Raw genomic sequence first — 27,395 nt, forward strand, 5'->3', positions numbered from 1 at the left:
TTCCAGAGGCTCCGCAGCATCTCGGGCTCTCTCCCATGCAGACACGCGCTGCCGGTACCGGCACAGCCCCGGGCGGTCCCGCCGAGCCCCCCCGGCCCCGCTCCACACGCGGGACGGACACGCGTGGGGGACACGGGTGCCTACAGCGGCAGCGGGGCCGTCTCCACAGGCTGCTCCGGGCCCGGCCCGAGCCCCGCAGCCCCCGGACTCCCCGCGGCACCGACCGACGGCTCCTGGGACAGGCCCCGCCGGGGGCCACGTCCCCACCGAACCCCCCAGCCCGGCCCGAGCGGGCCCGCGGCCCCCGCCCACGGAGAGATCGGCCCGGAGGGGAGGAAGCGGCGGGTCCCGGGGGCAGCGAGCGGGCGGCCCTCACCTGTGCTCGGGGGTCGCGGGGCTGCCGGGGGTCCCGGGCGCTCCGGGGCTCAGGCTCCCGCCCGGCCGCCGCCGCCTGGCGCCGCTTCCGGGTCCGCCATGTTGGAAGGGCTACAGAGCTTCCGGGGAATGGAGAGGCGGCGACCGGGCGAGGACTGGGAGCGGGGAACGGGGGAACCGGGAGCGGGGAACGGGAGAACCGGGCCCGGGGAAACGGCAGAACCTGGAGTGGGGAACGGGAGAACCGGCAGTGGGCAGCGGGGAAAGGGAGATCCGGGCCCGGGGGAACGACAGAACCGGGACTGGGGAACGAGAGAACAGGGAGTGGGGAACGGGAGAACCGGGCCCGGGAGGAGTGGGCAGCGGGGAACGGGAGAACTGGGAGTGGGCAGCGGACCGGGTCCGGGAGAACGGCAGAACCGGGAGTGGGCAGTGGGGAAAGGGAGAGCCGGGAGTGAGCAGCGGGGAACGGGAGAACCAGGAGTGGGCAGCGGAACGGGACAACCGGGCCAGGCCGCGGAGCGGGAAGCAGGAGAGGCAGGGCTCGGAACTCGGTCTCGGTGGGAGCCGCCAGGGTGGCCCCGAGTGATGAACGGGCAGCGGGCCTGGGGCCGAAGGAGCCCCCGAGGCAGAGGGAGCCTCCGGGGCCACCTCCCGCTGCCCCCGGAACGGCGGGTCCAGATCCACACCCGGCCCGGGGGCTCCCGGGGGGCTCCCGTGGGTCTCAGCATGGCCCGTTCCCACGGGCTTTGCATCGGTGTGGATCCAGAGTGCTCGCCTTTCATCCCACATTGATCCACCCATCCATCCATCCATCCATCCATCCATCCATCCATCCATCCATCCATCCATCCATCCCAGGATGGGATGGAAATAGGAAGCAAACCAAAATCCCGGAGCAGCCTTGGCTGTGCACACCATCAGCACCATCAGACTCCTGAGCAGAGTCTGTCCAGTTCTTTTCCTCTCAAAAGAAAAGGAAATTCCTCACTTTTCCTCCCTGCAGGACCAGGGCAGCAGCTCAACCCACAGAGAACACAGGAGAGCTGGAAACACTCAAACCCTGAGCAGCTTCCAAGGATTCTGCCCACTCCCATGCCACAAAGTCCTGCTGCAGGAATTAAAAAAAAATCACAGGGCTGGAGAATGACCTGCTCTCACCATCCCAGGCTCCTCACTCGTTTTCCCTACAGTGGGCCTTTTAATATTGTTAATTTCCCATTGCTTGCATTGGATTCATGCCACCTTTGCAGTCCCACAGTAGGAACAAAATCCCAAGGGGTCACACAGAAGCCTCCTGGATTTTTACACCAGCACAGCAGCAGCCAGAGGGAACTGATTTATCCCCAAGAAGGGAAGTACTGGCAGATGAGAACCACATTAACACCAGGTCCTTGGGAATTTTGGGTGTGTGCCAGAGGCAAAGGGGGAACCAGGAAGGTCTGTGACAGTCCCCTTCTTCCCCTGCTAATCCCACTGCTCCCATCCTTCATTCATTTGCATATAGTAATTAATCAAGCCAATCCTGTCACGTTTTCCAACATACACTTCTTACAGAGATCCTTTTAAATCTTTATTTGGTGTTACACAAATATAAATAAATAAGCACAGTGGGAGAACACACAGAGATCCATCCAGCACTGAGTCTCCCTCCTCCCAGAACCACCAAACCCAGTTTTCCCTTACCAGGATCTCCTCCTCCTCCCACCCTGAGTGAATTGTGGATCCCAATTCACACAGGAAACCCTAATGAAGCAGAAGTGATGCTGGGCTCAGAGACTGTGCCTGCACTGGTGGGAGATGTGGGGACATCTGAGTTGTCTCCTGATCTGTTTGCCCCTTTACAGGAGCAATGTCCCTGGAAAACAGCCTGGCTTCTCCAGGAACAGCCCTTCCTGGGCAGCTGGTCCCTGTAAGACACCCAGTCTCAGAAAATGGGGACAAAGATGGGAGTTTTGGGGAGCTGGTCCCTGTAAGACACCCCGTCTCAGGAAATGAGGACAAAGATGGGAGTTTTGGGGAGCTGGTCCCTGTAAGACACCCAGTCTCAGGAAATGGGGACAAAGATGGGAGTTTTGGGGAGCTGGTCCCTGTAAGACACCCAGTCTCAGGAAATGGGGACAAAGATGGGAGTTTTGGGGAGCTGGTCCCTGTAAGACACCCCGTCTCAGAAAATGGGGACAAAGATGGGAGTTTTGGGGAGCTGGTCCCTGTAAGACACCCAGTCTCAGGAAATGGGGACAAAGATGGGAGTTTTGGGGAGCTGGTCCCTGTAAGACACCCCGTCTCAGAAAATGGGGACAAAGATGGGAGTTTTGGGGAGCTGGTCCCTGTAAGACAACCAGTCTCAGGAAATGAGGACAAAGATGGGAGTTTTGGGGAGCTGGTCCCTGTAAGACAACCAGTCTCAGGAAATGAGGACAAAGATGGGAGTTTTGGGGAGCTGGTCCCTGTAAGACACCCAGTCTCAGGAAATGGGGACAAAGATGGGAGTTTTGGGGCCCTGATCCCATGGGCTCAGCTGCACAGCAGCTCCACATTGGGGTGTGCCTGGCTGCTGTCACCCACTGCCACTTCCTGTTTTTTCCCAGAGCCTGGAAATCCCCTGACTTTCCGTGGGGTGAGGGCTGTGGAGCCGCGCCGCCAGCTGGCCCTGTGCCCCCAGAGCTGCGGGAAGAGGCAACCAGGGGACAGACCCTGCCCCGTGCAGGACCATCTGTGATGCCAGGGTTCCACAAAACCATGCCATGTGTGAATAAATCCTTCTGTGCCCCCTTGGACGGGTTGTGGGGCTGCAGAGAGTGAGAGCTCAGCTCCTGCCTGCCCCATGTGCCACAATTTTGGCAGGTGTCAGCTATTTCTTCCAGTCTGTAACCTCCCCTCTGGAGGGGACAATTCTGGTGCAAATATTTGGGAAAGCCCAAGAGCCTCTGGCTTTGCCTGATGCACCTGCAGCCCCAGTGGGGGTACCTGGGGACACCCCATGTGAGTCCTTGGCTTGCCCTGCTCATTCCTGGACAGTCAAGCAGGATTTTGCCTTTTGGGGAGGATTCTTCTGCCACCCTGGTGGAACAGGGAGTAGGACAGCCAGGGAGCAGAGTGTGGAATGTCAGGAGCTCCTCCAGCCCTCCCACTGCTGGGAACACCTCGGGAAGGGGATGCACAGCACTTACCAGAATTTCGGGGATGGGTTCCAGCACTTTGGACTCGGTGCCAAGACTGGAATAAATCACCCGGGGCTGGGTGCTGTCGTGACAGAAGCCGTTGAGGGAGGAGGGAAAGGCGGTGCTGGCGGGATTGGAGGGCTCGGCAGAGCAGCCCCCTCCTCTGCATCCCCTCTTTGGAACCTCCTCCCAAACCTTCACAGGCTCAAATTCCTTGAACAAACCAAATCCCTCCAACAAACTGGAGCATCACAGTGATCTGACCTTTTGGGGACTCATGGGGCCCTGACCATGCTCAGGCCCCCCAAAACAGCCTCAGGACTCTCCCACCTGTGCTTTGGAATCCATGCAGTGTCAGCAGCTCTCGTGGAAAGGGAGAATTCGTATATTTGTCCTGCCCTGCCTCAAATGAACGGCTCAGCTCTCGAAGCTGCTGCTACATGTTCCAATCCCAGCTCAGTCTGGCTCCATCCCTTTGGCCAAAGGGTTTGAGCCTCTGGCACAGCGGGGCTGGAGGCGGCCGCAGGGGCACCGTGGTTCCCCTGAGCTGACACTGCACAAACCCCATGTACCGGCACCGGTTCCCGGTGTTCTCGGCCGGAGCTGTCATACCGCAACTCCCCGGGCTGGACATCTCCGGTATCCGGTGAAACCGAGCTTTGAACGGGGAGAGCAGCGTGTGCAGCCCAACCCTTAGGAGCCACCGGAGGGTGCCCGCAGGAGAGGCGGCTCTGCCGTGGCCGGGGCCGTGAGGGGGAGGCGGCGCAGGGAGAAGGAGCCCGTTCGTTCCCCCGGGCTGTGCCGGAGTCTGGCGGGGCGCTGGAACCGGTGCCGTTATTTTGGGGATGCCCTCACAGTTGCTTGGCTGGGCGGGATGGGACGAGGTGCACCCGGAACCGAGCGGAACAGGGGGAGCGGGTTCACCCCAAACCCGAAGCGGCTGCAGAGCGGCCCAAGCGCGGCGGGCGGACCGTGAGGGCGGCGGAGCAGGGCCGCTCCCCGGCGGGGCAGGGCCGCTCCCCGGCGGAGCAGGGCCGCTCCCTGACGGGGCAGAGCCGGTCCCTGGTGGGGGACAGGGCCGCTCCCCGGCGGGGCAGGGCCGCACCCCGGCGGGGCAGGGCCGCACCCCGGTAGGGCAGGGCCGATTCCGTGCCGGTCCCGTCTCCATGACTCCCGCGTGCCCTTTGCCCTCCGCCCTTCACCGCCCGCCGCCCCGCCTCCGAGCGGTGATTGACAGCGCTCACAGCCAATAGTAGCGCGTCGCCGCCGCCAGCCCCGCCCTCAATCGCGACGGACATCGCCTATGAACTATCACATCTGAATTGCACCTCAATCCCCGCCCATATAGCTGACGGACAGCTCAGTTAGTCTATCATATAGCCCCGCCGCCGGCCGGGGTGGGTGGGAGGGACGTTCGTAACGAACCAACCGGAACCCGACGTGATGTAGACGCGGCCAATCAGCGTTCGAGCGCTCGGGGACGGGGCCGACGGCGTGGCCAATGGGGGCGCGCGCCGGGGCGGCGCGAGGCGCGGAGCGGGGCGGGGGGGGGCGGACGGAACGGCGGGGGCGGGCGGGGACAAGATGGCGGCAGCGGCGTCGGCGGCGCGCGCGCGGCGGGGCGGGCGGTAACGGGGCGGCGCGACCGGGACGAGGAACGGGACCGGGGCCGGGAGAGCGCCAGTGGGCAGCGGCCGAGGGGCGGCCCCTGAACTTGGGGGGACGCGGGAGGCGGCGGCTCGGCGGGGCGGAGCGCGGCGCCGGGGCCCGGCCCGGCTCCCCCGCCTGGCGACGGGGAGGGGGGACTCGGCCGCTCGCCCCCCCCTCCCCCAGTTCACCGTTCGGGCCGGCGGCAGCGGCCGGAGCTGCGTGCGGGGAAGGAGCCGGCCCGGGCCGGGAAGGGCCTGGAGGTCACCGAACCCTCCCCGGGAGTCCGTCCCGTCCCGTCCCGGCTCCGGCGCTGATTTTGTCGCACTGAAAGTGTCCTGTCCCCTGTCACCCCGCTCTGCTCTCCCGCCGTGCCCTGCCGCCAGCCCCGCTGACACCTGTGCGAGGTGCGGGAGGCACCGTCCGGGCCGGGTGGGCATCCCTGACCCTCCCCTCTCTCCGTGAAGAACCGGACACCGGGCAGGAGATCCCCCGGGAGCAGCCGGGTGTTGGGGCACGGGGGGTCTCCCTGACCCCTCCCGGGATCAACGGGGGTTGTGTTGTCCTGCACCGCTGACACCCGGAGCAGAGGCGGTGGTGACACATCATGTGCCGGGCGCAATCCCGGTGGATGAAGGATGCCCCCGGGAGCTCTCGGTAGGCACCGAAGGCCTCAAACTTTTATAGGCGAAAGCGAAGACGCAAGAATTGTTTGGGAAAACTCCTTCAAGGAAACTTGCTTCCAGCTCCCCAACGGCTGAACCCCCGCTGCGGCCCGCGCTCCGGGGGGAGCACACACCTTCCCACCCCGGCTGGAACCGTGAGCTCCTAGGCATGGAAAGTCACGAGAGGGACTGGGAGCTGCTCTGGTTCCACGGGGTGGCCTGACGGGCCCGGAGATGACCTAACTCTGTAGGATCAAACTGGGCCCAGCCAAGGCCAGCTGACTGGGAAGAGCCCCCGGTAGCGGGACCGGGTCGGAAGCAACGCGAGTCCCGAACTGAGTGTGTCCCGGCACAGATTTATGTTCTTTTTCAAAGACTTTCTGGAGCCAGGCCGGGATCTTTTGGCATCCAATTGACCTGGAAGCAGCTCTTAGGTTTGGTTTTTCTTTCCTTTTTTTCCTTCTTTTTTTTTTTTTTTTTTTTTTTTTTGTTTTTTTTTTTTTTTTTTTTTTTTGTTGGTTGTTTTTTTATTATCATTATTATTCATGTTTGTACAATCTTCTGGATATTTTTTTCCCGAGAAGGAGTAAAAAGGGAGTGTTGGAAACTTAACAAAACAAGGATTAAAGCCTTGAGCGCTTAAGGAAAAAAAAAAAAAAATAAACAGGTTAAGGAACTTAATCCAGGATGGATCTGCAGGAGCCCCAGCAGCTGGGAATGTTTGCAGAGAGCGAGCTGATGTCGGTGGGCATGGACACGTTCATCCACCGCATCGACTCCACCGAGGTCATTTACCAGCCCCGGCGCAAACGGGCCAAGCTCATCGGCAAGTACCTCATGGGAGACCTGCTGGGAGAGGGCTCCTACGGCAAAGTCAAGGAGATGCTGGACTCAGAGACCCTGTGCAGGAGAGCCGTCAAGATCCTGAAGAAGAAGAAGCTGCGCCGGATCCCCAACGGGGAGGCCAACGTGAAAAAGTGAGTAAGGAGCTCTGGGAGCTGGATGGGTGAACTTGCTTCTTGTTCAGCAGCTGAGCTGCTGTGTTGTTTTAGCTGACAGCGTGGATCTGCTGTGGAAGTGCTTCCTAATCCGCAGGTATTTAGGAATCTCTTCCCTCTGAACAGCAGCCAGTGCTCTGGGTGAGGCTGGGCACAGGTTCCCAAGGGCTGGGAGAGTCTGGGATACACCACTTTGGTGTCATTTAATGGATAAAATATTGTTTTCCTGTGTATCTTCTCAGCACCTGGGCGAGGTGAGACCTTACAAACACACCTGGTGTCCTCACAGGGTTATTCCTGTATCTGCCCAGGTGTCCCCAGGTGTTCCCTGGAGCTCTCTGTGGTGGCAATTCCTCCTCCCACCCATGGGGAAGGTGGCTGGAACAGAATCCAATATATGGAGCACCCCATGGGCACAGGAAGTTTTGGGTTTTTTGCTCAGCTTCATTTCTAAGGTCCTTGGGAGTTAACTCAAGGCTCTCCCCAGCTGATTTCTGTGGCTGTAAATTGGGGCCAAGGGTTGTCAGCTCTCTGTGCCTCTGCCACACCTGGTTACTCAGGGTACAAAGCCCTCATGGAAGTGAACCCCAGGAGGGGCTGGATCAGTGGGGCTGCTGTGGGAACTCTCCCTGCCCTGGACCTCGCAGCAGCCCTGCCAGGAGCTGCTTATCAGCCCTGCAGGAGCCTCTGCAGCCCAAACAACCCAGGAGGGTTTATCTAGGCTGGGAGGGAGAGCTCTGAGAGGTCGAGGATACTCTTGTGCTGTTCTGCTGCGGGTGAGCCCTGACCTGCAGAGCCCTGTGTCTGTCCCTCCGTTTGATTTCCCAGTTTAGCTGTGGGATATTTCACATCCTGTCCCAGCACTGCTGTCAGGGAGCTCTCTCACTTTGCCTTCCAACCTTTCTTGGCTGTGGAACAGTCACATCCCAAGGCTGGGACCTCCCTGTCTCTCTCCCTTCCTGGCTCAGGTTCAGGATCATGCAAACCTGGTTAATGTGTAATAAAATGTTTCTTGTTTTCTGGTGGAGGCTGAGTGCCCCGTCCCTGGGTCCCTCCACGGGCACATCCAGAGCTGCCACTGGGGAACCTAGAGATGGTTTCCTCCTTAGGGAAGCTTTCCATGTAAATTAGGTAAAAAGAGCTTGCCCACATCAGGAGAGTTCCCTGCTCTCAGAGCCATGGGAATGCTCCTGTGTCCTGAGGTGAACTCCGTGGAAGTTTTATTCACACCCAGAACGGGGCTGTGAGTATCAAATGGGTCATTAAGGGAGTTATTAAAAGGGACTTTCTGTGGACATTGCCTGGCTCAGCCCCACCTGCTCCAAAACACCAAGGCAGATTTTAGCTCTTGCCTTGTACCCAGGGGTTTAACTTTAGTTCAAGTTCCTATTTCTGTTCCGTCATCCTTTTCCCTCTGCCCACCTATCCATGTGCTTTATCTGCTGCTTCAGTGGGGAATTTTAAGGCAAACTGTTGTATTTTATGGTTCCCTGGTCCCTTGGCACTCTGAGCTTATCAGAACCCTTCAGCGCTGCTGTGAGAGGGAGTGAAAGCTGTGTCTACTCTGAGTGTGAGATATGTGACCAAACAGGGTGGGAGGAACAAAGTGCTGTGGGGTCTCCAGGTAGTGCTGGACAGGACACTGACACAGTATTTTAATGTCAACATGGCCAGATTGCACTGGAATCTCACTTTGGGCAGCTTTGAGGAGTTTATGCCCAAAAACTGCTCCTGTGCACAGGACAGCAGGAAATGGGCTGGATCACACTGTTGGGCTCTGCTTTCTCTCTTGGAATCTGATCACTGAAGTGTTTTCCAGTGTTTCCCACCACACAGGGAAAAGCTGCACGTGAGGTTTGGGCTGTTGGGCAGAGGTGATTGAGTTACTGTGGTGGGTTCCTTCCTCAGAGCTGTGCTGATAGCACAGGAATGGAATTGTCCTCCAAGGAAATCCCTGGAAAACGGTTCCTAGACAGTGGCCCTTGGGTAATTCCACAAGCAGTAGCACACAGGGAGTAATGAGAGTGCACTAATGAGCTGTGGAGGATCACACAGGTCTGAGCTGGGCCTTGGGCACCTGCAGATGTTGGGCTGGAAATGGGATGTTAATGCCAACCTTGGGTCACTCTTTGCTGATATCCCAGGCCACAGGCTCATCTCTGCCCCAGCCCTGTTGTTCTGGAGACCCAGAAATAACAGCTAAAATGTGTTTGGGACTTGTATCAGATCAAATTATTTTTCTCTACTCCAAAATACTCCACTTCTGCCCCAGGAAAATGAGCCCTGAAGAGCTCTCTGAGTCCTGGAGAGGATGTTGAGGGCTTAAACTTGTAAGGCACAATTTCCTTAAATCTATTGGGGCAATAATTTCTCTATAGAGCAGGTGGAGGTGGTTCAGTCAGGCAGACACTGCAGAATCTCATCCCTGAAAAAAAAAAAGGAGTTTAGTGGAATTGCCAAAAAAAAAAAAAGGCAGGAAAACCTGGCAGCCTGTGGCTGCAGCAGAGGTTTAATAACGCTGTGTGCTAATAGCCTGACACGTTAATTAAGTGTTTGGGGCTCTGTGGGATCCCAAGTGCCCTGTGCTGTACTTACCACCTCAGCAATTGCTCTGCTTGGAATTTGTGCTCCTTGGAATTCCTCTGAGGGTTTTCCTGGGTTATGGGGCTGTGCTGTGACAGTTCCTGGGGTCTGCAAGTCCCAAGAGCTGGAACCTCCAAACAGGGACGGATTTGCTGGAGGCTCTGGAGGTGTGAGCTCAGGTGGGAATGAGCTGATCCCTCCTCCTCAGGGATATGTTCCCCTTGGCTCAAGGATTTCCTCTGCTGAGCTGGATGTTTGCTCGGGTTGGGAGGTGAAATGCTGGGACCTGGAAGAGCCCAGAATTCCATACTCTGATGGATATAGAATTTGGAATGCCAGACATCCCTGCAGGAGCAGGATGTGGATGAACTCTTGGGACTAAGAAAAAGTGGCACTGAAATCTTCCTGGCACTTCCAGCCAGTCCTGGATCAGGTGCTGCACTCCCTAAGCTTTCAGGATGTTGTGGGAAGAACCTTGTGAACCAAAGGAAGGGAATGAATCTTTTGGCTGTGTTTTCTTAGGCTGGGAACAAGGAAGAACACTGCATCTCACAGTGGAGATGTCCAGGAAGGAGAATCTGCCTTTCCAGGCTGCCTTTGGCACGTTCCAAAATGCTGTGGCCCATGGAACAAGGGGGCAGCTTTGCTATTTACAGTTCTGAGCAGCAACACCCCCTGTTATTTACCAGAGCAGGTACCTTGCAGGGAATAAATCTTAATCCACCAGGATGAGCTTAATGGATCTGACAGAACTCGAGTTAGGTCTTTTTTCCCCCTTGTCTCCTTCCAAGGAGGTTGCACTTGGAAGCAGGCCTTGGTTTCTGACAATCTGTCTGCTCACACACTTGCAGTGGGGTTTTGTTGGTAGTTTTGGAAGAAAAAAAAAATCAAATTTAGGCCTGTTCTGAGGTGGTGAGACCTCTGTTCCCCTACTTGAGGGGTTTGCAAAGTGAGATGGGACTGGAGGTGACTGAGCTGGCTGTCCCTGCTCCTCAGGCATTCCAGAGCCAAAGAGGGGCTAAAAATAGAAGTAATCTTTCCTCTGGGAAAAGGGTGGCTTGGCTTCTGCCCCAGGGGTGGGGGCACTGCCCTGGCATTTTGGATTGGTTCACAGAGTCCTCCTGAGGGGGGGGAAATCATTACAGAAATATGAGATATTTATTTGTAGGAATTAGTGTTTGTGCATCTGAGTTGTATTACAGGGAATGAGCTGTTGGGATCAGGATTTTAAATGTGTCCCCAACATTTTGGGCCTGAAGTTGTGTTTGAGTGTGTTTGCTCTCCTCTGGCAGCCGTGGTTGGAGCCCTCAGCCCTCTCCCTTCGTGCTGCAGGATCTCCTCAGCTCCACACTGACACTGGCTGCTGTTCCTTGTGCTAATTTAATCCACTTCAGCCCTTTGGTCATTCCTATAATTAGACTTGTCTGCCATGTCCACACAATACTTGGGAGTCTTGCTGTGGTATCCTGGGTCTCTGCTCAGTTCTTGGTGGTTTCTTCTAAATCCAGAGCTGAGAAAGGAGTCTCTGGCCTTAATTTTGGTAGTGAAATAATTCACACTGCTCAGACATCCTTAAAAGATCAGTAAGGATTCTCCTTGCACTCCTGGATCAGAGAACCCCTTTCCAAGGAGCAGCTCCTGGTTGTTGCTCAGCATTTGTGCTGGCCCCAGCTCATTACTGGAGCTGCTAATTGTGCCCATGAGGGGCTCTGAGCTGGCTTTGGGCAGGGGCTCTCACTTCCAAAGCTGTGCTCAGAATTCCTTGTAATGCTGCTTCCCAGAGGCTGAGCTGATGAAGTGTGACCACACTGCTTAAAGCACTCACCAGATCATTGTGGGAAGGAGAATTTGGGGGCTCAGCACAGCCCAGGATGGAGCAGCAGCAGAACAAAGTGAAAAGCAGGACCTGCACTGCCAGGCACCAACAGAACCACCCTGACCTGACTGTCCTGCTCTGCCTGTTCCTCCACAGCTGGCATCCAGTGGGATTTTGCAGGATGAGTTAAATGCAAAAGAGACTAAACTGTGGTTTGGGGCAGGTATAAAATCCCTGGAGCCAAAGATCAGAGCAGGTGACAGAAGGTGACATTCAAGGGGCTGTTCCCCAAGCCAAGGGAAGGTGGCTCCTCACTGTTTTACCTTATTTATTTCCCTGATTCACTTCAGGTCTCTGAGCCATTCAGTCAAGTTAATTTTGGGTGAAATTTTGGAAGAAATAGAGTTGGGGATAAGCTTTTTAAATGTAACTTTTTCCTTGTCTCTTCCTGCAGGGAGATCCAGCTCCTGCGGAGATTACGGCACAAAAACGTCATCCAGCTGGTGGATGTGTTGTACAACGAGGAGAAACAGAAAATATATCCTTTCACACAGGGCTGCTGGTCAGGTTTGAGCTGCCACTGTTCTCTGCTCTAGTTCTGCTTTTGGAAAAACCCTTTTGGATGTTTCTTAAGTTTAATTTTTTGCAGCTAAATTGCTTTCGCTGCTAATAACCATCCTGCCCACCTGGCAGACTTTGCACACAAACACAAATTCACACAGACTCTGATCAATGCAATTTTGTCCTCACTTTGCTGGATTTTGAGAGCACTTTGTCTGGAACCAGTGTGGAAGTTCCTGGAGCTGATCCCTTGTAGCATATGTTATAAATGGATCCTTTTATTTTTGACAGTGTTTTCTAACTACTGTCTTCTTATTACAGTACTCCAGAAAAGGAGTAATTTAATTGTGTGCATTAATTAGATCAAACACTCTGCCACCAGATCATTAGGATAAAGGAGTGTGACAGCTTCTGCTCGTTCTGTGGCCTCTACAGAGTGAGGGGACTGCAAGTCAATTATTGATAGAGAGATCCTGGTTAATTAGGTAGAAGGGAGGAGGCAGCAGGGGGAAAAGGAGCCCGAGAGAGACATCGTGTGTTGGTACCAGGTGATGACAACACAAAACCATCACTGGGAAATGGGATCTCTACAAGGATGCTCCTTGCTGGACTTTGAGCAGTGCTGGTCCAACCTTTCTCTCACAAGGACAGATTGACTTTGTCATTTTTATCTTTATCTGCATCTACACTCTCACAAAGTTTGTTCCTCCCTGTGCCGATTCTGGCAATAACTGGGGGAATTTGTTTTCACTGGAATCAGTGAAATCATCCATGATTTTGTTCAAGCCCTTCCCCAGCTCCTGACAGGCACTGCCTGGGCTGTGATAGAGCAGACCTTGAGCAGCCACATGAGGAACAATTTTGGGAACAGATCCAGCAGAAAAGGGACTGTATCCCTGAGGCTGCCCTGGGGGCAGGGCCCTGAGTCATGCTCAGGGCTGTGTTGGTTCCTGGCAGGAGGCAGAGTTGGGATTTAGGGGGAGATGTCAACTTTCTTATTGGTGATTAAAGAGAAAAATGCTCATTTCCAGAACAAGCACTCTGGGATTGGAAATTGGGGCTGTGAAAGGAAGGATTCTGTCCCCACCTGAGTGTATAGAAAAATCCTCATTTCCAGAATAAGCACTGTGGGATTGGAAATTTGGGTTGTGGAAGGAAGGATTCTGTCTCCACCTGAGTGTTCTGTTGCTGGTGGAAGTGCACTGCAGGCTTGAGCTGTTTGTCATAGAGTCACAGAATGGCTTGGGTTAAAAAGGACATTAAAGCTCATCCCATCCCACCCCTGCCATGAGCAGTGACACCTTCCACTACCCCAGGTTGCTCCAAGCCCCTTCCAGCCTGGCCTTGGACACTTGCAGGGATCCAGGGGCAGCCACAGCTTCTCAGGGAAACCTCTGCCAGGGCTCACCATCCTCACAGGGAAGATTTTTTCCTAATCTCCCATCTAACCCACCTCTCTGTCAGTGTGAAGCAATTTCCCCATGTCCTGTCACTGTGTCCTCTTCTAAAAAATCCCTCTCCATCTTTTTTGTAGGCTCACTTCAAGTTAAAACAGCATTTGAGCAACTCACCTAATAAAAACCTTCAGTGATTTTTTTTTTTTTTTTTTGTGAGAAAGGGAAAGCTGTGGCAACTGGATTAAAAATATCAATGAATTTCAGTATTTAAGGGCAGTTTGCTGGCCTGCTGTGGCTGGGAGTGCAGAGCCAGTGGTGAATGGAGAGCTCATCCAGGCAGAAAATGAACCCAGTTCCATGAGCAGCATCCCAGGGATCCCATTACCAGTGTGTGGAGCTGAGTGTGGGAGCAGAAACCCTTGAGGAGGAGAACTGAGAGCTTGGGGCACCTGTAACAGATCTGCTCCAGCCTGGAAGTCTGTTCTCTAATCTGATTGATCAACCTGAAGGGGATCAGTGACCAGGGAGGGGTGAGGAGCAGCCTGGCTGTTAGTGACACCCAGCCAGGGCTGTCCTTGAGCCTCTTTGCTCCCCAGGAGCTGCTCTGGATTATCCACCACCACTGCTATTCTCCTGACAGTGGGAGAGTTGATATATTCCAAATCACTCTGATAGGAGCAGCTCACAGATTTCTTCCAGGGTAGGAATGAATTTTGGGAGTTCTCTCTTCTGTTCTTGCTTTTATTGATTTACTGAGAATCTTCACACACATCATAAATTCTGGTTTAGGGTAAATTTAGAGTATTTAGGGTCTCTCATGGGGAATGGAGCAGGAATTTAATGAGTTTTCAGTGTTTGGAGCTGCTAGATGGAACAGAGGGCAGCAGAGTCTTCAGCCCAGGGCAGGAGTGTCCCTTCTGCCTCTTCTACCTCAGGTGGCTTCTTGGGGCAAAATTAACTTATTTTGGGTTTAGGTTAAGAAAGCAACTGCCTGGAGGAATAACTGACCATGCTCAGGATTGCAGGGGAGCCCTGGCAGCTCTGCTCTGTCAGGACACTCCCCAGTGTCCCAAGGTCTGTTCTTCCAGGCCCCTCCAAACCAAACTTTGCCTTCAAAAGCCCAGGGAGAGGAGGAAACAGACAACTACAACATCAGGCAGTCTGGTTCCCATTTTTTTGGCCCCAACATTAAAGCTTACAGAGATAAAAACTGGAATATGCTGCAAGGGAACAAATGCTGCAAAGTGCCAGCAGCTCTTGGCATTCTGTTGTAACTGTTTTTATCCATGTGGTTTCACAAAGCTTCTCAGCTCTCCAAGGATCCTTTTTCCTGCTGCTGGAATACTCCTGTGGAGCTGGGGGTAAGCAGCAGCTGTTCCACAGAGCACACAACTGGATTGTTTGGGACGGGGAGTGAGGAATAACCAACTTTGGGGAAGGTGGTGGGAGCTCACTTTGAGCTGCAGAACACCCAGGGCACTGGGGGAATGGGCTGCAGCTCTTCTGCCAGGGATTTCCCAACTTTCTGTGCCCACTTCAAGGTATTTCCCTGTTCTTTGTCATGCCTGTGAGATCTCCAGCTTATTTTCTGTGGAGTTCCCATCCTGTTCCAGGTCTGGTTATGGAGTTCCCATCCTGTTCCAGGTCTGGTCACAGAGCTGCAAATGCTCATTTGGCAGAAGGATTTTCCTGTAGGTGCTTTCCTGTCCTGTGGGAGCTGGAGGAACATTCCCTCAGCACTTGGGAAGTGCAGCCATTCCCTCTGAGGGATGTTTAACACTGAGTGTTAACCCTGGAGCTTCCTTAACTCTGCCCTCACGTATATGGTGATGGAGTACTGTGTGTGTGGGATGCAGGAAATGCTGGACAGTGTCCCAGAAAAGAGGTTTCCAGTGTTTCAGGCTCACGGGTAAGTTCTGTTCCTCTCCCCACTGTGTTCTCTCGAGTTCACTCTGCTCAGACTGTGTTTGAAAGCAAACCTGGCTTTGTGCAGTAATTTCATATTTTACACCCATGCAAAAGAAGTGAAAAGATCTTGAAGTGGCCAGCAGGGATTGCCCTTAGATTCTGGGAAGAAAACCATCCTTCTATTGATTTTGCTGTTATTTTTATTTTACTTCCTGAGCTGCCCAACAGCCCCCCCTGTTCCCTGTGCTCTTGCCTTGCCAAGGGGTGTGAGGGGGGAATCTCCTGCCTAAATGGAGGTCAAGCCACAGTTCAGCATCAGAAAAGACTTTAAAGGCCTTGGGATGGATTAGGGATTGGCAATATCCAGCATGATCTGGTAGCTGGAGTAGTTAGCTGGCTTAAGCTGGAGCCCTTTTTACTCCTAAAGGAAAGAAACATGAGAATTCTGGGAATAGATAACAAAAACATTGTCAGGATCAAATCGGGGCAGAGCAGCAAATCTGTGGCAACTACATCATTTTATAGTCATATTGTCATTTTAGTTTAAGAGATCTCTGAGATTACAGACAGCCTAAGTGAAATTCAGGCACATTAATGTTATTTCTGGGTATTATGAGATGAAACACTTGCCTCTACAACTGCCAGGCTTCGTGTGGGTTATGATGATGCCCCAGAGTCTCTGACCACAGCAAAAAGCTCCTTTCTACTGGCTAAAAGTGTTTGATTTATTTTTCCCTTCTCCCTCTCTCTGCAGGTACTTTTGTCAGCTTATAGATGGCTTAGAATACTTGCACAGCCAAGGGATTGTCCACAAGGATATAAAACCTGGGAACCTCCTGCTAACAACCAATGGGACACTAAAAATATCTGATTTAGGAGTAGCAGAGGTATGTGAGAAGCACAGCAAAATCAGAATGGGACATTCTAGATTGAGGTCACCTCTATGGTGTCATTGATTTATTGTGCATTTAGGCTTTTGTTCTGTTGCACTTGCAGAGTGCTCTGAGTGACTCTGAATATTTATTGCAATTGCCAAAGCACTTATTTTGGTAACAGCATGAAACCTCTGCTCAGGAAACACAGAGAGAAGGAAGATGTCAATCGTGGATGAGCCCAAAAGTGGGGGGAAATGGGGATAAGCTGCATAACCTTATCCTTCTTTTTATATGGAATCTCTCTTAGGTAGGAGAGGTGCAAGACTTGTCACTGTGGCATGTGGCTGCTGTGGTGGCATGATCTTATCATCTGTAGATGTTCAGTAGAGGAGTTTTCCCCTTTTGTTTCCCAGGTGGAACTTTTCCAAGAGTTACAGTTTGTTTTCCTTGGAAGGCTGACACTGTTTGGTCTCTCCTGCCTCAGGCATTGCATCCGTTTGCGGAGGACGACACGTGCAGGACGAGCCAAGGGTCGCCAGCATTCCAGCCCCCAGAAATTGCCAATGGCCTTGACACCTTTTCAGGCTTTAAAGTCGACATCTGGTCTGCAGGGGTGACACTGTGAGTGCCCAGGAACTTCACAATTAATGACACACTCAGATAGCTCAGTCCTGGCCCAACTCTGTCATCACTGCTCTTGTGAGGGGGGTGCTGCTCACTCCTGTGGGTGGGTTGATGCTCCCCAAAGTATCTGTAATTCTGCACAAGGGGATCTTTGCTCTCCATGAGTGACTCTGCAGCTGTTGCTCAGCTCCCAGAGGCACAGCCAGGGCAGTAACAGAAGCCACAAGTATCTCCAGTATTTGTTTTTAAGTTTTTGCTGTCCCAGACTGTGATGGAGGCAGGCTAAACCTTAAAGAGGTTTTGCACATACTGCCAAATATTCCTCTTTTGGTTTCCCCTTGGCTGCTTTTGGCTTATGTAGTCAGGTAAAAACTGAGTACCTGTGGGCTGCTTCTCATCCTACTTCTCCTTCTGCCTTCACAGATACAACATCACAACGGGTCTGTACCCTTTTGAAGGGGATAATATCTATAAATTATTTGAAAACATCGGGAAAGGCGACTACACAATTCCAGAGGATTGTGGTCCTCCACTCTCAGACTTATTGAGAGGTGAGTCTTCCCAGCTGGTTCCAAAAGGGGTAACATTTATAGAGGCAACAACTCCTCAGATTGCACAGTGCCAGAGCTTCCTTCCAAGTGTCTTGTGGGGATATGGGATCCTTTTAGTCATGGAGGTTATATTATAGCCTTACAAGACTCTGGCAGATCTCCAGCACTGGTGTTTTCCTGTTTTCACCAATGCCCTGCACAGCTCACAGCCACTGCTGAATAGAGTTGGTTCTTGCATTGCTGCCTGTGCTCTGAGAAGCTTTTACATCTAAAGGCAAAGCCCACAAGGGGTTAAATTTAAAATGGCATAATAGCATTGATGCAGGACAGTGAGAGCAGTGATGCTGTGTCCAGGCTTGCCCTAATGTCACACACTGAGTACTCAGGGCTGCTGTCCCTCCTCATCAGCCTCACCTCTGGACTTGTCTCAAGTCCCATTTGTTTCCATCTCCCCAAATTCAGAGCTGCAGGATATTGGAGCAGTTTCACAGCAGGGCTGGGATAGGACCACGAGGACCAGGAGAGTGACACTTTCTGGGGAGAAAGTCACGGGGGTTTTTTTATTTTTTTATTCCCATCACTTATTTCAGCAGCTTGATGTTTAGTGCTGAAGAGTCTCTACCTGTGGAAGCTGAGTCAGGCAGGGCAGCAGTTGTGCTGTGCAGCCTGGTGAGCCTCTTTGGCAGGAGCTGGGGTGCAATTCCAACCTGTGGGAGAGCCTGGCCAGCATTCCCAGTGCCTCCTCTCCAGCAGAACAGCCAGGTGCTGCTGTGCTCCTCAGCCCTCTGCACAGGCTCATCCTCTCCTTTCTCCTCAGCTCTTTGTGAGCAATCAGCCCTCAGATTCAGGATGTTTGTCTTGTTTCATATTGGTTTTCCTGCTCCTTGTGCTCTGTGGGGTTAGTGAGGGGCTGGGGGGCACTGAGTGCCTCTCTGCTGGCAGTGTGTCAGCTCTGCAGGTGCCCTGGGGCTGGATGCAGGTGCCCCGGCTGCACACAGGTCCCCCAGGGCTTGGTTCAGGTCCCTGGGGCTCGGTGCAGGGCCCCAGCTCCTGGCTCAGTGCAGAGCCCCAGGCTCAGTGCAGGTCCCCCAGGGCTGGGTGCAGGTCCCCTGGCTCGGTTCAGGTCCCCAGGTTTGGTGCAGGTCCCCAGCTCCTGGTTCAGTTCAGGTCCCCTGGCCTCAGTGCAGGCCCCCAGGGCTGGGTGCAGGTCCCCTGGCTCGGTTCAGGTCCCCAGGTTTGGTGCAGGTCCCCAGCTCCTGGTTCAGTTCAGGTCCCCTGGCCTCAGTGCAGGCCCCCAGGGCTGGGTGTAGGTCCCCCAGGCTCAGTGCAGAGCTCCAGACCCTGGCTCAGCCCAGGACCTGGGGCTCAGCGCAGGTCCCCGAGCTTGGTGCAGGTCCCTGGGCTCTGTTCAGGGCCCCAGGCTTGGTGAAGAGCCCTGGGCTCATTGCATGGCCCCAGCTCCTGGCTCGGTTCAGGCCCCAGGCTTGGTGCAGAGCCCCGGGCTCGTTGCACGGCCCCAGCTCCTGCCTCAGTGCAGGTCCCCAGGCTCGGTTCAGGCCCCAGGCTCGGTGCAGAGCCCTGGGCTCGTTGCATGGCCCCAGCTCCTGGCTGGGTGCAGGTCCCTGGGCTCGGGGCAGGTCCCCAGGCTCGGTGCAGGTCTCCAGGCTTGGTGCACGGCCCCAGCTCCTGGCTGGGTGCAGGTTCCTGGCCTTGGCACAGGTCCCCAGGCTCAGTGCAGGTCCCCAGGCTCAGTGCAGGTCCCCAGGCTCGGTGCAGGTCCCCAGGCTCGGTGCACGGCCCCAGCTCCTGGCTCGGTGCAGGTCCCCAGGCTTGGTGTAGGTCTCCGGGCTCGGTGCACGGCCCCGGCTCCTGGCTGGGTGCAGGTCCCCGGGCTCGGTGCAGGTCCCCGGGCTCGGTGCAGGTCCCCGGGCTCGGTGCAGGTCCCCGGGCTCGGTGCAGAGCCCCAGGCTCGGTGCACGGCCCCAGCTCCTGGCTCGGTGCAGGTCCCCAGGCTCGGTGCACGGCCCCAGCTCCTGGCTGGGTGCAGGTTCCTGGCCTTGGCACAGGTCCCCAGGCTCAGTGCAGGTCCCCAGGCTCGGTGCAGGTCCCCAGGCTCGGTGCACGGCCCCAGCTCCTGGCTCGGTGCAGGTCCCCAGGCTTGGTGTAGGTCCCCGGGCTCGGTGCAGAGCCCCAGGCTCGGTGCACGGCCCCGGCTCCTGGCTCGGTGCAGGTCCCCGGGCTCGGTGCAGGTCCCCGGGCTCGGTGCAGGTCCCCGGGCTCGGTGCAGAGCCCCAGGCTCGGTGCACGGCCCCGGCTCCTGGCTCGGTGCCGGCCGTGCTGGCGGCAGGTGGTGCTGTCAGTCCGAGCTCTTCCGCTGCCGCCACCGGGGCTCCCCCGGCCCCTCAGCACCGCGGAGCTGCCAGACCCCCGCAGCCCCCCTCAGAGGTTATTTTAGCTTGCCTGGCTCCATGCCAATGATGAAATCAGTTATTTCCATGTGTTTCCAAAAGCATTAGCCAGCTTTAGCAGCTCTCCGAAGGCGTTACATAAGGCAGCGCTTCCAATGGCGCTCGGCACAGCCGGGATCTGCCTGAGCCTGACACAGAGGCTGCTCACGGCCTGATGTGCCTCACATTGTGCCTGCCAGCCGGGGGGAACAGTGGCCTGAGCTCTCTGTGGCATTTGGCTTGTCACTGCTGACTCCAAATGTGGCGTTTTAATCAGCTGGGAATTGCCCAAATGCAGCAAACCCTGCAGCCCCGTCGGTCCGGCAGCAGCTCTGCTAAAGCATCCAGCAGAACTCCTTGGAGGTTTGTGATCAGCCTCTCAGCTGCACTTAGTGCTTCCCCCAGGGAAAAGGAGCGTGGCAGTTTTCTCTTTTCCTCTGCTGAGGATATTGACAGCTTAAAATCTTGTGCTTCATTAGCGCAATAACTCCCCTCCTAGTTCTCATCCCACCCCTGCGTGAGAGCTGGAGCCAGAATTACCTACTCTTCCCTCTGCCTGATTTTACATGGCAGAGCCTTGAATCTGGTGCCCTTTGCCCATCTCTTACAGCCTGAGTCTCCTCCTGCATCCTCTCTGCTGTCTGTTTGTCTGCATCCTTTCTGTGCTTGTGCTCCACAGAGGTGGGAGCTGAGTGGGTTTGGCAAGGAGAGGAGCTTGCCTAGGAGGAGGTGACCAGACCCCTTTCTTTCAGGGCAGTGGGAAGCCCTAGGGATCCCTTTTCCTGTCCTCTCTCCCACCTGAGAACAGTCTTCCACCCCTCATTTTGCTGTGTACATTGCAAAAGCTGGCATAACCTTCTGATATTCCCCTTGCTTGGTGTGAGACACATTTTCTAGCAGTCAACATGCCAGGTGGCCTCGAGAGGGATGAATTTTGGGGGGGATTGCCCCAGCTCTGCCTGCTCTGGAGGCCTGAGCAGCTCCCCAGCATCTGCTGAAGCCCAGGGCTGAGCTGTGCAGCCGTGGCACCACGTAGCTATGGTGACAAACCTGGATGCTTTATTTAGTTCCTGCTTTTCCTCCAGAACATCTGCATTTCCTGGTGGGTGCCTGCTCCTCCTGCAGCAGGCTGGAGCTGAATCCATTGCCTGTGGATCAGATACTGTGGGTGGCTGTGTTTGTGTGAGCAGCACAGACACCCCCCAGCTCAGCTCTGTCGCTCTGGTGCTTTTGTCTCATCTTTGTGTTGATTTGAAAGGCTCTAAAAGCCCTCACAGTGCCTGGTCTGGGTTTGAGTGAGGCAGAATTCAGTGCAGCAAAATGCTCATTTCCTCTGTCTGCCAGGGCTGTGCTGACCACAGGCACCACAGCCAGGCTATGAAGCAAACACAAACACACTTTGTAAGGTTTTTTTGTTCTTCTGTTGACTACTTTTGTAGTGTGTCTTTACTTTTTCTTCCCCTTGAGCTTGTTCTTATCTTTGCTCCCTTTTTGCAGAACAGCAGAGTTTAGAGGACTTAAAGCTTCAGTGGTATTTAGCTTGTAAAGAGACTCGCATGACAGTATATCCTCCAGATTAGTTGGGATGCTGCTCCTCATTTTGTCTCCCTAATCAGGGATGAAGCTTTATTTGTACTCTTCAGGGATGGAAAGAAGGTCTGGTGCTGTTTTGTGTGTGCAGTCAGGAGAGATGTGTCAGGGCAGAAGGGTTTATAAATAGTCTTAAGGTTCTTCTGGCAGCATCTGCCCGTGGCTTATCAACTCCTGTGCACTTTGCTTTTGGACCAGAAAAATGCACAAGGTCAGCTTTCCTCCTCCTGGGCTAATAGACTTTTACTGGAAGAGGAAGCTCTGAGGCTGCAGCTCTGCATTAATCAGCATCTGGATTGATTTCCAGGCCCTGAGACCTGGGACATGGTGGCTGGATCCTCAGCAGTTTGTTTTGTCACTTCCACGACCTTTCCTTGCTGGGACAGTGAGAGGATGCATCCTGGTGACAGTGGGATGCTTTAATTCTGCTGTGGCAGGGGTCCCCAGGGCTGTGTGTGCCCTTCCAGAGGCCTGGCCTAGATCACAGGCTCAAGATTTGCCTGCAGAGGGAGTTTGTGACCAGAGCAGCCAGCTGAGTGCAGGGAGAGGGAGAAGGTCCTGCCTCATTTACAGATTGGCCTCACGCTGCTTTTACAGTGCTTGTTAAATATTGATCCAAGTTGGAGACTGAAATGGAATCCAGGTTGAGCCTGTTAATTTTGCTGTTGGGTTTCTTCCTGCCTCTCCAGTCCCACACCTGAGACTGCCCTGTGTTCTGAGCTCCAGGAATTCTGCCCTGGAGCTGTGCCTGTCCAGGATCACTGAGTGTGGTGAGGGGGTTGTGAGGAGCTCAGGGCAGATCCATGATCTCCAATTTCTGGGTTGGGCTGCAGCTTGTGAGGAGCTCAGGGCAGATCCATGATCTCCAATTTCTGGTTTGTCACTTGTGATTTGCAAGGATTTTGAAACTGTTGATGTGCTGCAGAGGACGTGATACCCCTATCTGGGCATAGCTGTGTGCTGTCTGTTCTTATCAGTTTAATACCTGATAATTCTCAATGAGGGGATTTCATATTTTAGGAATAATTTCCTCATGGAAGGAGTTGTCAGGCACCCAGTGAGGTTTGGATCCCCCATCCCTGGAGGTCTCCAAAGAACACCTGGGCACGACCCTCAGGGTGACAAATTCGGGATCAGCCCCAAGTTGAACTCAGTGATTCTGTGCCACCCTGTGTGCACACAGCAAATCCTCTGGGAATCTGGGGAGCAGAGCTCAGAGTTGGGCCTCCTGAAGCATTCCCTGGCACAGGCTGTCCCATCCCTGCTCGCAGATAAACTCCAGGGAAGTCTTTACCCTAAATGGCCGCGAGCGGCGGCGGCTGCGGGCGGGCGCTCCAGGATGACTTGCCTGGTGAATAGAACATGATGTTTTGTCTTGCTGAAGCCTCTCCTCAGTGCAGGACTTGAGCCACAGAGCTGCCACCAGTGACTCAGAGCTGAATGTATGAATGTACATTTTCAGTGAGGACACTTTTGTTTCAGATGTTGCCCCAAATGTGGTCATTTTTCATTGAAGTAAAAATTCTTTTCACTCTGATTATTTTCTTTCTGCCTTTTTAATGGCTTCAGAGTAACAGCTCCCTGTGCTGTGGTTGTTTGTGACTTCTGCTCTTTTAATCATTTACCTTCAGCTTCTTCTCCTGCTTGTACCAGTTTCATCTGGTAAATGCCTTCAATTTCAAAAACACCTTGAAGTGTGGTTTTTAAATAAATCAGTGGGGGGAGTGGGTGGTGTCCTGACTTCCTGTTTCTTATAACATGAATAAGAGAACCTAACCAATATTTGTCCCCTAATCTTCATGTGAGAGCTCTTTGCAGCCCTATTTCTTAAAAAGAAAAAAAAAAGCCAACTCATTTGGGAAGCTCAGCTGTGAAACTGTCTGATCATCTTATTAATAGGTTCTTTAATTAGGTGTGGGATGGGTTTTTTTTCCTCTGAACTTCTTTCTTTTTCTGTAATGTGAGGAGAAATTCCATCTGAACGTGAGAAAACTCCTTTGCTGCCAGGGTTGAGCTCTGGAACAGGTTGCACTTGTGGGGTGGGTGGGGGTGGCTGTTGTAGAGTTTCCACCCTCAAAACCCAGTCCAAATAATCCAAAACTGTGAGGAATTGGGCTCTGCCCTGTGACCTGGAGAGCTCTTCCTGGATTGCTTTAACTTCCTTCATGTGATGTCATGTGGATCAGCAGTGATCCCATCTGCCTTAAAGCTCTTAATGCTGTCACTACCATGGATAAACCTTCCCAAATTGCCAGGGCAAAGTGTATTTTGGGTTCTGGAGGTGAAGTAACTTCAGTCTTCCCCCGCTGTACTGTCCTATCCCCCCTCTTTGCCCAAGACCTGATCTGATGTGATGTGAGCAGACTGACAGGGAAGATGTTCTGGAGCAGTTTATGGTGTCACATGTGCTGTGGTGATTTATCTCTTCCATGACCTTTGAATTGTAGGTTCTCACCTCCAGGGCCCTTGCAGCTTCCTGCTTGTACTAGGATATGTCTTTCCAGCCCTCACTTCCCAAATGTCCACCCAGTTATCCCCCACCTTTGTGTTCTCAGTGTGTTCTTGTCCTGGCTCTCCCCAGCTCTCTGCACTCTTTGCTCCTGTCCTGACTTTCTGAATTCCTGTTTGACAGTGAGTGCTGCTTCCCAAACTTTTCTGGTTGCTGGTGATGGGTTCCTCCTGTTCCAACCCATCTCCAAACCCTCATTCTTCATGCAACCTATTCAGGACTTCACAGTGCTTGAGGAGCAACAGGAGATCATCCAGTAAAAGCAAAACTCCTTGTACTGTTCAGTCATGAGGCTTGGGTAATGTTCAGGAGGTGAATATATTCCTGGAACCTTCACTGGAGAATATCTTGGATGCTGCTGGATGAAACTCTCAGGGTTCCATGGGCTCATTTCTGAAGAATATGGCAACATTTTCTCCTTCCCTTCTGCTGAGTTGTGAAGCTTCTGAAATGCAGTGGAGCAGAGTGGGCATCCCAGGAGGCTGTTTAAGGAATCCACCTCCCTTTCTCCCAGAGAGAATAGGCATGAGCTGCTTTTCCTGTCTCTGCTCTGCTCACCACCCACCCCAGCTACCTCAGCAGATGATCTCAGAAATCCAATTCCTGGCCAGAGCACAGGGATGGGCATCAGGATGATTTTTTTGTTGTTGTTGGTTCTCCCCTGGTGCACCTCAGAATAGAATTGCACTAGACCAGAGGATCTGGGACACTGTGGACATATGCTGTGCCTGGGGGTTTGGCTCTTCCATGGAGGAGGTTCAATGAAATTATCTCTGAAATGCAAAAATCTTGATTGGAGCTGTGACTGAGGGCTGGACAAGCCTCAGTCCCTGCACTGGGAGGGAGGGATGGGCTGTACCTGCAGGTGGGACAGACTGGAACAGGTTCAGCAATGGGTTGGGATTTTATGCTGAGTTTCCTGTGGCTGGTGGAGCAAATCCTGCCAGGACTGGGCACAGCATGGCTGTCAGGGAGGGGAGAGCAGAGCTTTGTGCTGGCTTTGACTCAACTGAATGTCTGTGATCACACCTGGACTTTTTTTTCTTCTTTTCAGGAATGCTTGAATACGACCCAGCCAAGAGGTTCTCAATACAGCAGATAAGGCAACACAAGTGAGTGTTCTCTTCCTGCTCCTCCTCTACCTGTGCTCCTGCTCTCACTTTCTGTTTTCCTTTTGACAGCAGACACATGCAAGTCACTAGATCTCCTTCCTCCAGCTCTGCTGGGGCTCTGGCAAGCTCCACTTGGCTTTTTTCCTCCTATTAGAGCATCCGGTGGAGCACTGGAATTGCTAAGCAGTAAATAAGGAATATGTTGGAAGTCTGTTTGTGGCATGCCTGCTTCTGGATAATTAAGGGTTCTGGATAATTTTTTCCAGAGGGCCAGCAAGTCCTAATGGAGCAGAACAGGAGGTCCTGAAGGCTGTGTTATTATAGTAGGACTGTTCAGTAATGTGTGTTAGTTCTGGCCAGTCTGGGGACAGAAATATCCCCTGGTATTTGCTCCATATGGAGTCAGCATGTGGAAAACCGTTCCAGGACAATAGGAAATATTTTTTTTTTTTCTTTCTCTTTAATATCACAGTCCTCCCTCCCCCATATCCTCCCCCATTTTCCATGCCATAGTCAGGGGGGGAAATGCCCCGTTATCACTGAGGGTTTTTTTTAAGGATCTGTTTGAACATGCAGGCTCTGAGCAGAGATTTCCTGGGCGGATAAAAGTACAAGAACAAAAAGCATCATGAGGCTGCCTCACTGCGGAGGCTGCATTAGCTTATCTGCTCTTGGAATGGGAAGTGCTTCTGAGGACAGGCAGAGCTGCCTCTGGACTGCAGCTGCTTGGCCCCTGAGCCTTCCCTGATCTTTCTGGGAGCTGTAAAAGCAAGGATGTGATCCAGGGTGGTGCTGAGCCCACTCCATGCTGCAAGAACAGCACTGCTTTCCTCTTGTGTTTTTGGAAAAGCAATGTGCTGTCAGGTGATGGTGCCCAAGGAGCCACAGCCAGGCCTGAAATGCACTGGGGTTCCACAGGGAGCAAATGGAACCAGCTCCAACAGGGATTTTAGGGACCAGGGTGCAAGCAGAGCTGGGGAGGCAAGGCTTATGGAGCTTCCCAGGTGATTAATTAATTGTAAGGACTCTGTTGTAGTAGCCAAGCCCCATGCCTGGGTTGTTTCAGGAGCTCTGGGCACAGGAATCTCCCATTCAATGCTGCATTTCCTTCCCAGCACCAGTGGCCATGACCAGAGGGCACCAGCTTGCCTTGCTTTGTCAGGAAGCACTGCAAAGAAGCAGGAATTAATCTGTGGAGTCATCAGTAGGTGTTGAGAAAAGCACTAAAAGCACTTCCCTTCCTGTGGCTGCAGTGGCCACCCCTGAGCTCAGGAGCTGCCCTGGTCCCTCATGGGTCACTGCCAGGTGCTTGAGCTGCTTCCCCAATTCCAGATTCTCCATTTTGCCCTCCTCCCACGTGGCAGTGATTTTTTGGTGTCAGTGTTGCCCAGCTGGAAGCACAGAGGGGTCTCCAGAGATGCTGCCTGTAGTTAGAAAGCTGAAGAAACTGGAGCACAGGGCAGCCACCGAGCTCCTCAGCTGCTGTGCTGAGGTTTTTCATCCCACAGCACCAAGAGGGGCTGAGGAAAGGCTCTACCTGCAAACCAGGAGCATTTCTAAGGCTTAGGCTCTTAGTAGTTTTGTGTGAGCTTAGCCAGTGCTTTTTAACAGGCTTTTCTCCCCTATTGGTAATTGCCTCCTTCCTCCTGCTGTGGCATCTAGTAATTACATCAAGCACAGCAGAGCTTGTGGCCTGGGCCCTGGATGTGTCTGTCTAGCTTCTTTTTGTGCTAAAGAATCCAGAGCTTGGTTCTCCTGCCTTTTCTTTAAATAGAAGCTTAGCCCTGATGCTTAACCTGACCCTGTTTTTTTTTTTTTTTGTAAATGGAACACAGCAGTCAGGACAGCAGGCAGCCATTCAGGGATTGGGAAAGCACTTTAGTAAGAAGACATTTGATTTCTAGAGCCCTTAGATTTCATCTATTGGGGTGAGTAAATCATTAATGATTGTGGGTTTCTCTGCACTCCACCCTGCAAAAACATGTGCTAAGGACAGGAATTAAACCAGAAAAACATCAAGCAACTTCCCCAGGCTGCCCTGCTGGGCTGGATCCCATCTCAAACCAGAATCACCCTGTGCCTTTCTATGCTGCTGGAAGTCTCCTTTTATGTCTTTGAGCTGCTGTTCCTGGGGATTCACTCATATGGACAGTGAGGATCATCAAAGTGCTCTGAAAGCAGCAGGAGCAGCCCCTGGGCCCCAGGCAGGGGTTTTGCACTCAGGCTGGTGTCAGGATGGTGGGAAGGGACAGTGATCCCAAGGGAAGCATCACAGAGCTTGTGTGAGTGTCCCAGGATCCATCCTTCCCCACTTCCATCAAGCGTGAAGGCCCTTGCAGTGGGATCAGGGATAAAATCAGAGGCACTGAGAAAGCCCCAAGGGAGCACAGAGTGCTGTTCCATAGGGAGCAGGAGGCAGGGAAGGCATCCAGGCAGCCCAGCAATGGTAATCCAGCCATTCCTCCCACCATTCCTGTCAGCTATTCCAAATGCTTTTGCCCCTGCAGCAGCAGAGGAATGCTGGAGGAAGAGTCTGCTGAGTTTCATCCCTGCCAGCTGCTTTCCTCCCTCCT

At 53.5% G+C, this 27,395-nt stretch overlaps 1 protein-coding gene across 2 annotated transcripts in view; it reads left to right on the plus strand.

Annotated features, from left to right (window-relative positions):
• The first annotated feature begins 6,415 nt into the window (after positions 1–6,415).
• STK11 (serine/threonine kinase 11) overlaps positions 6,416–27,395 on the plus strand; it is a 31,870-nt gene continuing 10,890 nt past the window's right edge. Inside the window, exons 1-8 of one of the 2 annotated variants that reach the window (XM_058821112.1) lie at positions 6,416–6,828; positions 11,703–11,786; positions 15,026–15,115; positions 15,869–16,001; positions 16,474–16,610; positions 17,037–17,164; positions 24,765–24,822; positions 26,661–26,750. In XM_058821112.1, coding sequence (XP_058677095.1) covers positions 6,539–6,828; positions 11,703–11,786; positions 15,026–15,115; positions 15,869–16,001; positions 16,474–16,610; positions 17,037–17,164; positions 24,765–24,822; positions 26,661–26,750 — 1,010 coding nt within the window. In that variant the 5' untranslated portion in view covers positions 6,416–6,538. The remainder of the gene's footprint in view (positions 6,829–11,702; positions 11,787–15,025; positions 15,116–15,868; positions 16,002–16,473; positions 16,611–17,036; positions 17,165–24,764; positions 24,823–26,660; positions 26,751–27,395) is intronic. The other variant, XM_058821113.1, reaches the window with a different exon arrangement.

This window comes from Ammospiza caudacuta, chromosome 28 (assembly GCF_027887145.1).
Source record: "Ammospiza caudacuta isolate bAmmCau1 chromosome 28, bAmmCau1.pri, whole genome shotgun sequence".
NCBI classification, from domain to species: Eukaryota; Metazoa; Chordata; class Aves; order Passeriformes; family Passerellidae; genus Ammospiza; species Ammospiza caudacuta.